Consider the following 13,376-nt stretch of genomic DNA (forward strand, 5'->3'; position numbering starts at 1 on the left):
AAAACGTACGTAAGAAGGCTTTAGGTTACCCTAGCAGTTATTGTAGGCCCAGTTTAATATGCAACTTAATTTCATACAATATGTAGGGGGTCCCTGCTACATCTCACTTTAAGTTAAGGGGTCCTTGGCTTAAAAAACGTTCAAGACCCCTGATGTAAGGGGGGGGAAATGCCATTAAAGACAACAGCTTAACTCTAAAACGCGGGGACAAAATCATATGACTATAATAATGTTATATTAAAATCATACCTGCAAACTCAGAAGGGCTGAAAAAGGTGACACGTAGGCTACATCTCTTCTGTGTTTTTCAGACAACGGCAGCTACAGTCTGGTGTCAGACTCCTCTCCAGTGAAATATAGACACACTTTTACACCGTTTAGCTCTCAGCATTTTATCATGTTTACTCCATCTTCTAGCTAACGCTAGGCTAACCTGCTTCCAACTGTAGTGTTGACTAGCGTCCCCGCGGCGGCGATGTTCAGTTCCCTCTAACGTCCGTTTTCGGAGCATCGCGCAGGCACCTAAGGCACCGAAATCCGTGTTGCTATTCGGTCCGGTAGATAACGGTCGTTAAGGCACCGGTGGCGTATTAGCACCGGGTCTGTACAGGTGTTATGGATCGCGTACAAACCAATAGGGTGTCGGAATAGCTATGTTTATACTTCTCATCCAACCACAATCACATTCACTCTCTCCGGATGGAGCGATTTGGATGGGTTTTTTATGTGTGTGTGTTTTTTTGAACGATGACGGACGAGCTGGAATGAAAACAAGCCAAACTGAAATATGAGTAACGAGGCTATTTTTAAAATGTAGGGAGTAGAAAGTACAGATAATTGCGTGAAAATGTAAGGAGTAGAAGTAAAAAGTATGCTGTAAAATAATTACTCCAGTAAAGTATAGATACCCAAAATTTATACTTAAGTAAGGTAACAAAGTATTTGTACTTCGTTACTTGACACCTCTGCATATGAGATATTTCTACGTATATCCAACCTGATGCTTGCTTTAAGACTGTATTACCATGTAAGGTGAAACAAATGTGATAAAACACACCTCGCTGTGATGGGGGGTTGAACCCCAAGAAATGTACATATAAAAATGGGTGCTTTGCCAAAAAGCGGTCCCCTTGGGCTCGTTTTCTGCTCACTTGACCAATACCCTTGCTGTAGGGACCTCCTATGTCTTAGAGCATTTTTGAGTAATTGAACTTTGTTCATTTTATCATTTATTTTGTTTTCTTGTTAACTTTTTAATAAAACCACCTGTGCTCGTCTTGAGCAAGGTGACCCAAAAAACCTTTTGAGTCTTTTTTTGCTCTTTTAGAAGACTTTTTTCCTTTTTTTCCTCTTTCTTCTTTTTCTCCACCTTACCCATGTGAGCGGGGACACCCTAAAGTGGAAGTGGGGGCCTCCTCTTTAACCATGTGGTTTGCAGCCACCCCGGGGACCGACCTGACCAGCAGACCTTTGATTCTCCAGCTGAGAGGAAACCTCTGTGACCACGGCAGAGACAGCTCTCCGAGTGTGAGTAATCAATTGTAATTGTGTGGTTATAAAAATCTTCTGTGTGCTGTGTATTTCACATACGGGGGACATCTAGGTTGTCAATCAAAAGCCTCTTGTCTCGTCATCGGGTTTCCACTGTAGCGAGAACCCGTGAATGCGGGGGTGTGTGTGTCTCTCTAAAAATAATCTAAACCATAGGGAAGTATTTCAGCTAATTCCTTTGAACCTATTAATATTTATAATACACTATTTATAGTATTTTAACCTATAATGTTTCAATACCTACGGTATTAACCATAGGGAAGTATCTGAAACAACTCCTCTAATATAGGCTTAACCATCCGCCCCGCTGACAGTATCTGTAACGGCTGTACGGCTGAAGAGGGCTTAGAGGGCGAGGGTTATCGGGGGGAAGAAGGGGGGTTGGCTTTAAAAGAAAAAGCGATACTATGCCTCGATAACTGTCACATTGTTCCACAATAGTATGTCGAAATAAATCATAAAAATCTGTAGTATAGTACCGTAGAATAATATATTGTGTAGGAATAACAATGTCCTGTAGCCTGGGTTGGCCTCGCTCCCTCCTCTTGTCTGGCATGTGTAAGATAAGACGTGTTCAAATTTACTGGAGCAAAAATTCTCCTGATAAACATTTGGGTCATAATGCACTTAATGAAATATCTTAAAGTAACAGACAAATCTTTGGGTCAAGAGAGGGGGACAATAAAAGAGTAGGGAAAAGAGATGTCTGGATCAGATCTGGAGAGACTTTGTTGGTGGTAGGGTTAGATAGTCTTAAAGGAATTCTGAACCATATCCATATGATTGTACTACTCGCAGTCAGTGTTGGGAAGTAACGTAATACATGTAACGGCGTTACATATTCAGAATACAAATTATTTATTTATTTATTTTTATTTATTTAACCTTTATTTAACCAGGAAGAAACTCGTTGAGATTAAAAATCACTTTTTCAAGAGTGTCCTGGCCAAGGCAGGCAGCAGTACAACCACACATACAGTACATGCAAATACAAAATACACAAAAACACTAACTATACACACTATAGTTGGCATTTAGAATACAGTTACATTGTTGAAACCAATGGATTACATGACGATACTTCTCTGTTTCACGAGTTTATTCACTCTCTGAATAAATTAAGGCAACTCTATACATTTCCCAGAAGCCCCGATATGAAATCGAAAAAGTTAGCTCCGTGATCAGTCACAATGGATTCGGAACCGGCACAACAGAGCCAGGGCAGCAATAAGTTTCTATCTTGGAAATTCAAACAGCATTTCACATTAAAGAACGAACAGGGAGAATGAAATACAGCTAACTGTGCCGTGCAGCCTCTGCTTGCCAGCAACCAACCTCCTTTCAGCTCCAAATTACTCCACCTCCAACCTGAAGAAGCATCTTAAAGTAAGTTATTTTTTTAATTAGCCAAGGGTAGTCGTCTGCTGTAGTTTTACTGGTCACCTTGCTATTTTAACATTAACGTGGGACTTTACATTCTCCTAGGTGCTGATTTACTAGCTCCAGAGCCGTTTAAAGACTGACAGCCCTGTTTGACATGATAACTAACGTTAGCTAAAATTAGCTTGTGGTAGCTTAGACTGCAGTTAGATTTTTGTAGTATGCAGTTCGGGAATACCAATACAATAATCTATCTGCTTGTTCAGGTACACATTCAGCTAGTTGGAATAAAAAGAACACACCATAATATGCCTGTTTAGTAAGCTGGATGTGATGGCCGCATTCCTACACTTATAAAACGCAATTCAATGTGGAAGTAATCCTGAAGTAATCCAAGTACGGATGGCAGTGAAGGTTAAGTCTCAAAGTCAGAGAATCCCCCACACTGTCCAACAACACACCAAAACTCTTTCAGTCGATGCAGTTTGCATTGGTTTGGTTGTTTTGTAACATTTTGTGGTCATTTGAAGAAAAACAAACAACAAATAAACTGCGAAAAAAAGCATCCCAAACGTCAGCACAGAGATATTAGAGACCCCCACCCTGACTACAGAGCAACAAGAAACCAAAAGTTAATTTTCACCAACTTTGAGACTCAGGAATTCCCCCAGAAGAAAAGTTTCATATTTAGGCTGTGACAGAGTTGCTGTCAGTCAGTTTTTCTTTTTTGTTAAGTTCTACCATGGCTAAGGAGCGTTTTTAGGGCTTTATAGAGCACCCATTGTGGTTGGAATCTTTGCAGCTTGTCAGGACTTTAGATGTGTTGTAAAAGCCATATCTGTAAGCTTAGGAGAGTTAAAGGCTCAGAGGGAGACGCTGTCTGACACGTGCCCTCACACGTTATCTCTCGCCTTACACAAAACCGGTTTTGTGCTTTATCACCAAAGTCATCCATGCAAACCAAGCTCTCATGGTTTAGCTTCCAGTTTGAATAACTAATGAAGAACAACAGAGAGAGTTTGTGAGGGAAGAGATGATATCAGAACGGCCTTAGAAAGAGTAATTCATCGGTTAATTTCATGGCGTTTAGATTGCTGCAGAGCTCTCTTCTCATGCCTCACAACAACAAACTTCAGCTGATTAAAAAACGCCGCAGCCAGACTCAGAACCAGGTCCAACAGGTTCAAACACATTTTAACATCACGTCTGAGACTGCTTTCAACATTTACAGCAGCACTTTTAATGGGACTGAAAGAAGACGCTAAATGATTGAAAGTAGACACAACATGTCTGAAAGTAAACACTAAATGTCTGAAAGTAGAAACTAAATGTTTGAAAGTAGACACTAAATGTCTGAAAGTAGACACTAAATGTCTGAAAGTAGAAACTAAATGTTTGAAAGTAGACACTAAATGTCTGAAAGTAGACACTAAATGTCTGAAAGTAGACACTAAATGACTGAAAGTAGAAACTAAATGACTGAAAGTAGACACAAAATGTCTGAAAGTAGACACTAAATGTCTGAAAGTAGACACTAAATGTCTGAAAGTAGAAACTAAATGTTTGAAAGTAGACACCAAATGTTTGAAAGTAAACACTAAATGTCTGAAAGTAGACACTAAATGACTGAAAGTAAACATTAAATGAATGTCTAAACTTTAATAAAAGCTAAGAGAAATTAAACCTCTAATCTCCTCCTGTAGGGATGATGAGTCACTATATTATAATATATTATAATATGTTATCTGCTGCTGACCCTATGAAAGATAAAGTGGGCGTGTATTAAAGGTGTGTATAATGAGATATTATAATATTTTACAGTATAAAGATCAAGGAGTTCTCAGAATTTTCTATCTCTCTCTCCTGTCATTCAGGTAAATATACATTTTATGACATAACTACTTTATTTTCTGTCTTTGAGACATTAAAACTTCTCTGATTGGTTTAGATTCAGTTTCAGCTGTGAGAAAGAAACTTTAAGAAGCTTTAGACGTTTTTTAATGTTTTTGACACTTTAATAATGTTTCTGTTTCATTTTTTGTGTTTGCTTAACAAGTTCTTACATCATCAGACAGGAGACATTTATAAAACTAAAAGACACGCTACGTTAGGAAGGGAAGAGATGTTAGATATGTCAGAGTAAAGTCTCTAACAGCTTTTATATGATAATATAAAGAGATGTTAGATATGTCAGAGTAAAGTCTCTAACAGGTTTTATATGATAATATAAAGAGATGTTAGATATGTCAGAGTAAAGTCTCTAACAGCTTTTATATGATAATATAAAGAGATGTTAGATATGTCAGATTAAAGTCTCTAACAGCTTTTATATGATAATATAAAGAGATGGTAGATATGTCAGAGTAAAGTCTCTAACAGCTTTTATATGATAATATAAAGAGATGTTAGATATGTCAGAGTAAAGTCTCTAACAGCTTTAATATGATAATATAAAGAGATGTTAGATATGTCCGAGTAAAGTCTCTAACAGCTTTTATATGATAATATAAAGACATGTTAGATATGTCAGAGTAAAGTCTCTAACAGCTTTTATATGATACTAGAAAATGCATTTCCAGCAGAAAATGGGTGTGAATACTGAAAAGCTAAATTGCTAAATCTAAACTGGATGAATAGGTTAAATCTGTAAGAAGTTTAAGTACTGAGCATAGTTGGAAAAGTATGAATGGTTTTAATTAACTTGAATTTCATTGAAGTTGAATAACATTACGAATGTATAAAAGATGTGGAAAAAATATATACTCATACCAGATAAATGAGCACATTGGATGAATCTAAAATAAGAATACTTACATAATAAATCATGTATGACAAGTAAAAACTGTTGGCGTGGGAGCTATAGTTGAGTTATATAACTCTATGAGTTATAGAGAAGGAACTAAGATGGTGTTTTCGAAGCTTCCCACTGTAGTGACGTCATCACTCACTCTAGCTGACGCAATACACACCCATTATAATCAATGAAATTTCCTGAAATTTACAATAAACAAAGAGCTTTTTCAAAAAAACTGATGAGATATAGCCTGATAGCTGAATATTTTGTGAATAGTTTAAAGTTTGAATCAGGTCTGTAGGTGAACGAATGTAGGAGGAGATACATTTTAAAGCAGAAAAGGATTTGAAGGATTGACATTGACTTTAATGTTAAAATAAAATGTTTATAAATAGTAGAACAAAAGTTGAAGAAGTCCCATCATGTGCTGAAAGAGCTGGACATTTTAATAGTTGAATGGTTTTTATAAAGCCTGGCTGACACCCGACCCTTCTCAGTTGTAACTGAGAGGGGGTCTGGGAAAGGTTCATTGACAGTTCATTTCCAAAGGGGGCGTCACCAACGGACGCCGCTCAAATGCCTCTGGGCTCATTGGATAGTTCTTCAACCAATCAGACCAACGATCCGGGTGACGCTGCGCTTCGGTAGTCGTTGTGTTGAATGTAAACAAAAAGCTGCTCGCTGTCGCTGCGCTATCGTCGTCGCGTAAAGCCCTCCTCAACGGTTGTGATTGGTGTAAAGCCCGCCTCAACGGTAGTGATTGGTGCCTCGATTTTGGGGACATTGGAAATGGGTTTGAATGGGCTCTTGGACAGACGGACTTGCAGAGCAAATCTCAAATTTGCCGGAAGTTCGTCAGGGCTAGGCTAGTTTTTATACCTGAACGTATGCCGAAGTTAACTGTCGACCAAAATATGTACGGAAGAGGGGAAAATAATAAAGAACAGGATAACAATAGTTGGAATGCTGCTGAATCAGCATTTACACAATAAAGATATAAGATGATACAAGAGCATAATGCATATGCTCCAAAACCGACTGGACCTGGCAGACAATTTAACGCTTAATTTCCCTTGACAGCTATATAGGAGGCTGGGACAAAGGCAGCAGACATCAACCCAACTCAGCTCACAGAGAGGAGGGCTATATACACTTACAAGGTGAGGATGACATCCACGGCAGATCGACTGGCCCGTCAGCAGGACAGGGAACAAGGCATTGGCACAAACGAGAAAACAGTGAAGTTCTCCCAGCAGGATTATGAGACTCTGCGCAAGCAGTGTTTGAAGAGTGGACGCCTGTTTGAGGACAACTGCTTTCCAGCTGAGCCCACATCACTGGGTTACAATGAGCTGGGACCAGACTCATCCAAAACCAAGGGGGTTGTTTGGAAAAGGCCAAAGGTAGAAAGCCTCCAAGAAAACACACAAAGCAATGACAACTAACCAAACAAAAAAAGAACACTGTTTTTTAAATGATCCTATGGTTGGTGAGCTTGTCACTGACTTGACATTAAGTATTGTATTTCTTTCATTTACTGAATTATGAATATTTAATCTTTTAAACTAAGACTTTAAAAAGCAGAAGTAAAAAACAATATACAGTATATAAAAAAAGAGAAGCTGTACCTCGTTACTTTCTGCATCGCGATCAGAACACTTGAAAGCCACAGAAGTTTAAACCTAAGCCTCATACTGTATTACTATTCGCCATAGTAATAGTAATTTACCTAAATGTGTTGAATCATGTGTTTGTGAATTATTTTCATATGGGTTTTCTTTACTTTCAACGTAGTCATCAGATCTAAATCATTGAACTGTATTTCCTCCTATTGTCTCAGTAGTGTGATACCGGACAATCCATGAATGATTTCTCAAGACTGCTCTCAAATGTTCAACTGTTTGATTGTTTGGTTCTCTATATAGGAGCTGTGCTCAAACCCAAAGTTCATTGTTGATGGAGCCACAAGAATGGACATTTGCCAAGGAGCTCTGGGTAAGTGAGGGAAAGAATGGATGGATGGATGGATGATGGGGTCTGTTGGATTTTCAAAGGGAACCACAAACATCCCTGGTCCATACCCCTCCACCCATTCTGCCATTAAGCTTGTGGTGGTTTGTGGTCACATGCTGTTTAAAGCATCTGCTACAGTGCGGTGAATGCCGCATATTCCTCAATCTCAGAGCATGTCTTTGATTTTACTGTGTAGGTGACTGTTGGCTTCTGGCTGCAATAGCCAGTCTGACTCTAGACCAGGACATCCTACCTCGCGTGGTGCCCCAGGAACAGAGTTTTACTGAAGGCTACGCCGGGATATTTCACTTCCAGGTCAGACAAATGCCCTTCTTATCTGACTTCTAACTGACCATAAAATGATGGCTCAAAAGCAATGAAATAGTGTACTTTGTGTTTGGTACTAAGTTATATAAGTTGACCTATATTGCCATGCTGTGACATGCAGAGTATAGAACATATTATGCAAGGATCACACAATTGTCTTGCTCATGAGTAATAAAAGTATTTGACGTTGAGTTTACTGATGGTAATATTTTCTTCTCAGATCTGGCAGTTTGGTGAGTGGGTGGATGTGGTAATCGATGACCGTTTACCAACAAGAAATGGAAAGCTGCTGTTTGTTCACTCAGCGGAGGGCTTAGAGTTTTGGAGCGCACTGCTGGAGAAGGCCTACGCCAAGTATGGATCGTTATTTTTTTGCTTAATCGAAATGTTAATCCAGTGAAAATTTATAATATATAGTTGGTAAATCTGATCACATCCCTCTGTGTCTGACAGGTTGTATGGCAGCTATGAGGCCCTGAAAGGAGGAAACACTACTGAGGGGTTTGAGGATTTCACAGGAGGGATTGCAGAAGTTTACACCTTAGACAAAGCTCCACCGACGCTCTTCCAAATCATGCAGAAGGCCCTGAGCCTGGGTTCACTGCTTGGTTGCTCTATTAATAAAGTAGGTCTTATTTTCATACAAATTTGCTTATTTTCATACAGATTCACATGCTTACCTGCAAGCCAACACACCAACAGTGAAGTGTTGTTCTTGGTGTTTTCAGAAGACCAATGCCGAGACAGAGGCAGTTACAGATCTCAAACTTGTCAAGGGACATGCATACTCAGTCACTGGTGCAGAGGAGGTATATGATTATCTATACTGTAGATATTATGCTGTTTTTTTCAACTGCATGCAAATTACATTGCCTGCTGTTGCTCTCTCCCAGGTTCATTTCCAAGGTAAGCCGGTTCAGCTGCTTCGCATCAGGAACCCATGGGGTCAGGTGGAGTGGACTGGGCCTTGGAGTGATAAGTAAATAATTACGTTCTAGATCCTTTAAGTATCAGCTACCGTTAGTTATTTCCAGGATTATCCTAAAAGCACGATTTAATTTTTTTTAAATCACAATTAGGTCCAGTGAATGGAACAATGTCAGCAAAGATGAGAAATCAAAGTTGAACCATGCGGCTGATGATGGAGAATTCTGGTAAATCTATTGGCTTTAACCTTTCATTTACAGGATTATAAATGTAATATTTTACATATTTTCACCATCACCAAATGAACTATTTAGGCTCAGACTACAAAAAGTGATGGACACAATGTTCTTTGTTGAGAAATGTGTTTCTCTCGTCAGGATGTCCTATTCAGACTTCATCAAGCAGTTCTCCAGGCTGGAGATCTGTAACTTGACCCCAGACACGCTGCTGAGTAATAAAGTGGCCCGCTGGAAGCATTACCAGTATGAAGGGATGTGGAGGGTGGGCTCTACTGCAGGTGGCTGCCGCAATTTCTCAGGTAACAGAGAAACCATATGTATCTCTGAGCAAGAAGTTCTGTTACACTTCATATAAAGAATTACCCTTTGTCTCTTCCAGACACATTCTCGTCCAACCCTCAGTTTGTGGTGCGCCTGGAGGATGTGGATGATGATCCCCTGGATGGGAAGCATGGATGTACCTTTCTGGTTGGGCTCATGCAAAAGGATGGGCGACAGCAGAAGAGACTCGGCCGCAACCTTGAGTGCATTGGCTTTGCCATTTATAAGGTGCCTCAGAATAATTTGATGTTTCATTATCATGAAATCAGAGCTCTGTATTTGACTGATTTCTTTTTAAATTACTTCTTCCGTTTCTTTCCTTTTTACAGGTCCCAGATCAGGTCTGTAGTTAAACTGTTATATATAAATTTCTCTGAAATTTGAAATGCAAAATAGACATCACAAGTGTCACAAGTATTGCTTGATTGCATTGTGATTTTCTGGGTGGCTTCTTGACGTTTCATTTACAAAAGACCTTTTCTCCTGTTACTCTTCAGTACAAAGGCCAACGCAATGTTCACCTGGGTCCAGATGTCCTGCTGAGACAGAGACCTGTGGCCACGAGCAGCTGCTTCGTCCCCACACGGGAAGTGTGCAACCGCTTTAAACTTCCTCCAGGAGAATATGTCATTGTTCCCTCGACCTTCCAGCCGAACAAGAATGGCAGCTTCCTTCTCAGGGTGTTCTCTGAGAAACCGGCTGCAGCCAGGTATTGTGTTACAGTAACATAGAGACTGATTGATGTCTGCAGGCTAATGTAGACCTCAGAGCTTTGCTGTAATACAGCCATCTAGTGGACAAAGCTCAGAGGCCAGCTCCTTCTTTGGTCACAGAAAAATCTTACATTCACAGTCAAAATTTACACACCAACAGAGTGTGTTCAAGCTATCGATGTCTATTTTTTTTCAGTCCACTGGAGCCGCACATTGACATTCAAATAGAGGAGGTAAGAACATCCACAGAATGATTTAGCTGCTCTTGCATTAGTTAGGCATTCTTTTCTTTCCACCTTAGTATTGAGATTAAATGAAATAGCATGTCACATTCCATTTGAAATGATTATTGCTTAATGTTTAACATATGTTGTGTTAAATTTAACAATATTCAAAAAATGAATCAAATTTGAAGAGCCAGTGCTTCTCCTATTTGACATGAGTAACATACTGTCTCCGTCTCACAGGAGGAGGAGCTATCTGAGAGTGATGTGGATCCTCATTTCAAGGAGCTCTTCAAGCAGAGTGCTGGCAATGTATGTCAACATGAGAACTATTGGATAAGAAATGCATCAACAGCTCTAAATCTGGATTACAAATCCAGCAGTAAAACAACTTACAATGTGCATTTTTCAAACAGGACATGGAGGTTTCGGCCTTTAAACTGGTTGAAATTTTGAACAAAGTTGTCTCTCACCGTGAGTAAATTTAAACTCTTACACACATGAACAAGTAGTCTTTTTATTTTCATTGACTTACTGTAAGAGTTAGAGCTAGCTTTGTTGTGTCACTTTCTTGCAGGGTCTGATATCAAGACAGATGGTTTCAGCATTGAGACAGGTCGCCTTATTGTCAGTCTGCTAGATGTATCCTCTTTAAGAAATAAGTTGTCCTCCCAAAGTTGATGTTTTGAAACTTTACTGTTGACATTTGGGTGCATTGTAAATACTGTGTGGAATTAAGATATGTGAACAATCAATTAAATTCATCATTCAGGATGAGCTTTTTATGAACCTTAACATTCCTCAGAAAGATGAAAGTGGCAAATTGGGGCTGATGGAATTCCACTTGCTTTGGAGCAAAATCCAGAAATACCTGGTAAGTTGTCATTTATGCAATTTGAAATAAGTAAGTGTAATGAGTGAAATGAGTTTTGGTTGTTATACCTGGTTGTATCTGTTAACACAACACATGGGTGCCTGGGTCATATAGGCGATCTTCAAGAAATATGACACAGACAGCTCTGGCACGATGAACTCCCACGAGATGAGAGGCGCCGCCACTGAAGCAGGTAACAAACATTATCACCTGAGGAATCTCATACACTAATATTATATAGTTTGAAAGCTTCTTGTTTTACAATATTTATCATAACCTTACTGCTTTGCTGCAAAAAAATTTCTGCAAGTTTACATTTTATCGCTTGAAATTCAGGGATAATATTTGCTTTCCTGACAAGAATCCAAATTAGCTATTTAGATATGTTACCTGCATACTTTAGTTATTTTTGAACAGAGTATGCCACTATAGTTTACACACATATATACCAAGTTATGAGACATATTCAAAATATGACATGAAAATGTAAAAATACAGCTTTGGAAATACAGTACTTTACCTATGATGATTATTTTTGTAGTGTATTTTACCACTGAGCCCCACAGGCACCTGTTATTATCTGACATCTTTTAGAACATCATGCTAACTGATGGCTATTTTTCTTCAACAGGTTTCCAGGTCAACAATGCTGTGCTGCAGGCCATTGTCAGCCATTATTCCGACGCTCAGTATGCCATAGACTTTGACAGTTTTGTGGGTTGTCTCATTAAACTGGAAATGCTCTTCAGTAAGTGTTCACAAAATATAACCAATCCACGAGCTCTATCCATTCAGTATATCTAATATTAATTTGTAGACTCTGAGAGCGGTGGCATGTTTACATTACCAGAACCTTTTTTTCTGTCTCTCTACCAGAAATGTTTAAGGCTCTGGAGAGAGCTGACACAGGGAAGATTGAGCTGGATATGCAACAGGTGTGTAAGACGATAACATAAGCTGCTGATTTGTCAGCACTTCTAGTTTAGACAGCTTGCTGTATAATTTTGTTTCCTCTTACAGTGGCTGTGCCTGGCGATCTACTGAATCTGGAGACAAGACAAGCCAGGGCCCTTTTGTGATACCTGCTGGAGGATTAACAATACATTTATTGAATTCACAAAAAAAAAATCTATTTTTTACAAACTAAGTAAACCCAATGACAGTTCACATGCACTCCATAAGTTCCAAATGCTTGAAAATGGCTAAAATTTGTTTGTAAATTTGAATCATATTTGCTGAACATATACATGAGGACATGTATCAGTCACATGTATTATTAATTTCTTTTAATCTTTTTTGTGTGCAGCTGGAACAATTCTGTCTTATTATGTGATGTTTTTGGCTCTTTTAGCTGTTGCAAAACTTCTGTGAAATGAAAGAAAATAAGAAAACTAACAAACTATGGCCTCTGGACTGTCAGACGATAATTTATAAAACCTTGCACAGATCAGACACATATGGTTAAAATAGTCAGAGATAAATTAGTTTTCACTGTTTATGATTGGTGGGGAGAGATTATTGCAGTAATGAAATTGGATGGACCAAATGAGGTATAAATATAATTGGGATTTCATTCCACCAATCTAATCTTTTGTGGACCAGCACACGTTTCACATCCATCTGGGGGCGGAGCTAGACTCTCAGTACAGTGGGGGCAGAGTTTCATCACGGGGCCCTCTGCTACCAAGTCATTTTAAAATTGAAAAAGGTAAATTAAATGATGACTGCATGTTATAATGTGTCACTTGTTGAGCCAAGTAAGCCTAAATGTCAAATAAAACACAAGTTTTGACAAGTTTGTATTGACGAACAAAGAAAACAGTTTGCCAGTCGAGAGCCCCGTTCTTGTCAAGCGACGCAAGATCTGCGGCGTTTGAGGGGCCCCTAATTGGCACGGGGCCCTGGGGCGGCCGCACCCACGCTATCTCTGCTACTGCATCCATCCATTTGGGCAACATCTTGGCCAATCGTGGGCCATCAATCAAAGCCTGAGGCAGAGTAATGAGACAGGTG

At 39.2% G+C, this 13,376-nt stretch overlaps 1 protein-coding gene across 1 annotated transcript; it reads left to right on the forward strand.

Moving 5' to 3' along the window:
- Nucleotides 1-6,891: 6,891 nt before the first annotated feature.
- Nucleotides 6,892-12,746, forward strand: LOC114557979 (calpain-2 catalytic subunit). Its single transcript, XM_028581756.1, has 21 exons — nt 6,892-7,128; nt 7,651-7,720; nt 7,935-8,053; nt 8,286-8,419; nt 8,519-8,690; nt 8,794-8,874; nt 8,959-9,044; nt 9,145-9,219; nt 9,370-9,530; nt 9,611-9,780; nt 9,882-9,893; nt 10,050-10,261; nt 10,462-10,498; nt 10,733-10,801; nt 10,906-10,963; nt 11,067-11,131; nt 11,295-11,363; nt 11,478-11,556; nt 11,995-12,111; nt 12,240-12,298; nt 12,384-12,746. Exons 1-21 carry the CDS (start codon nt 6,892-6,894, stop codon nt 12,405-12,407), a joined length of 2,106 nt encoding a protein of 701 aa, XP_028437557.1. The 3' UTR covers nt 12,408-12,746.
- Nucleotides 12,747-13,376: the final 630 nt, after the last annotated feature.

The sequence above is a fragment of the Perca flavescens genome, chromosome 6 (genome assembly GCF_004354835.1).
Source record: "Perca flavescens isolate YP-PL-M2 chromosome 6, PFLA_1.0, whole genome shotgun sequence".
NCBI lineage: Eukaryota > Metazoa > Chordata > Actinopteri > Perciformes > Percidae > Perca > Perca flavescens.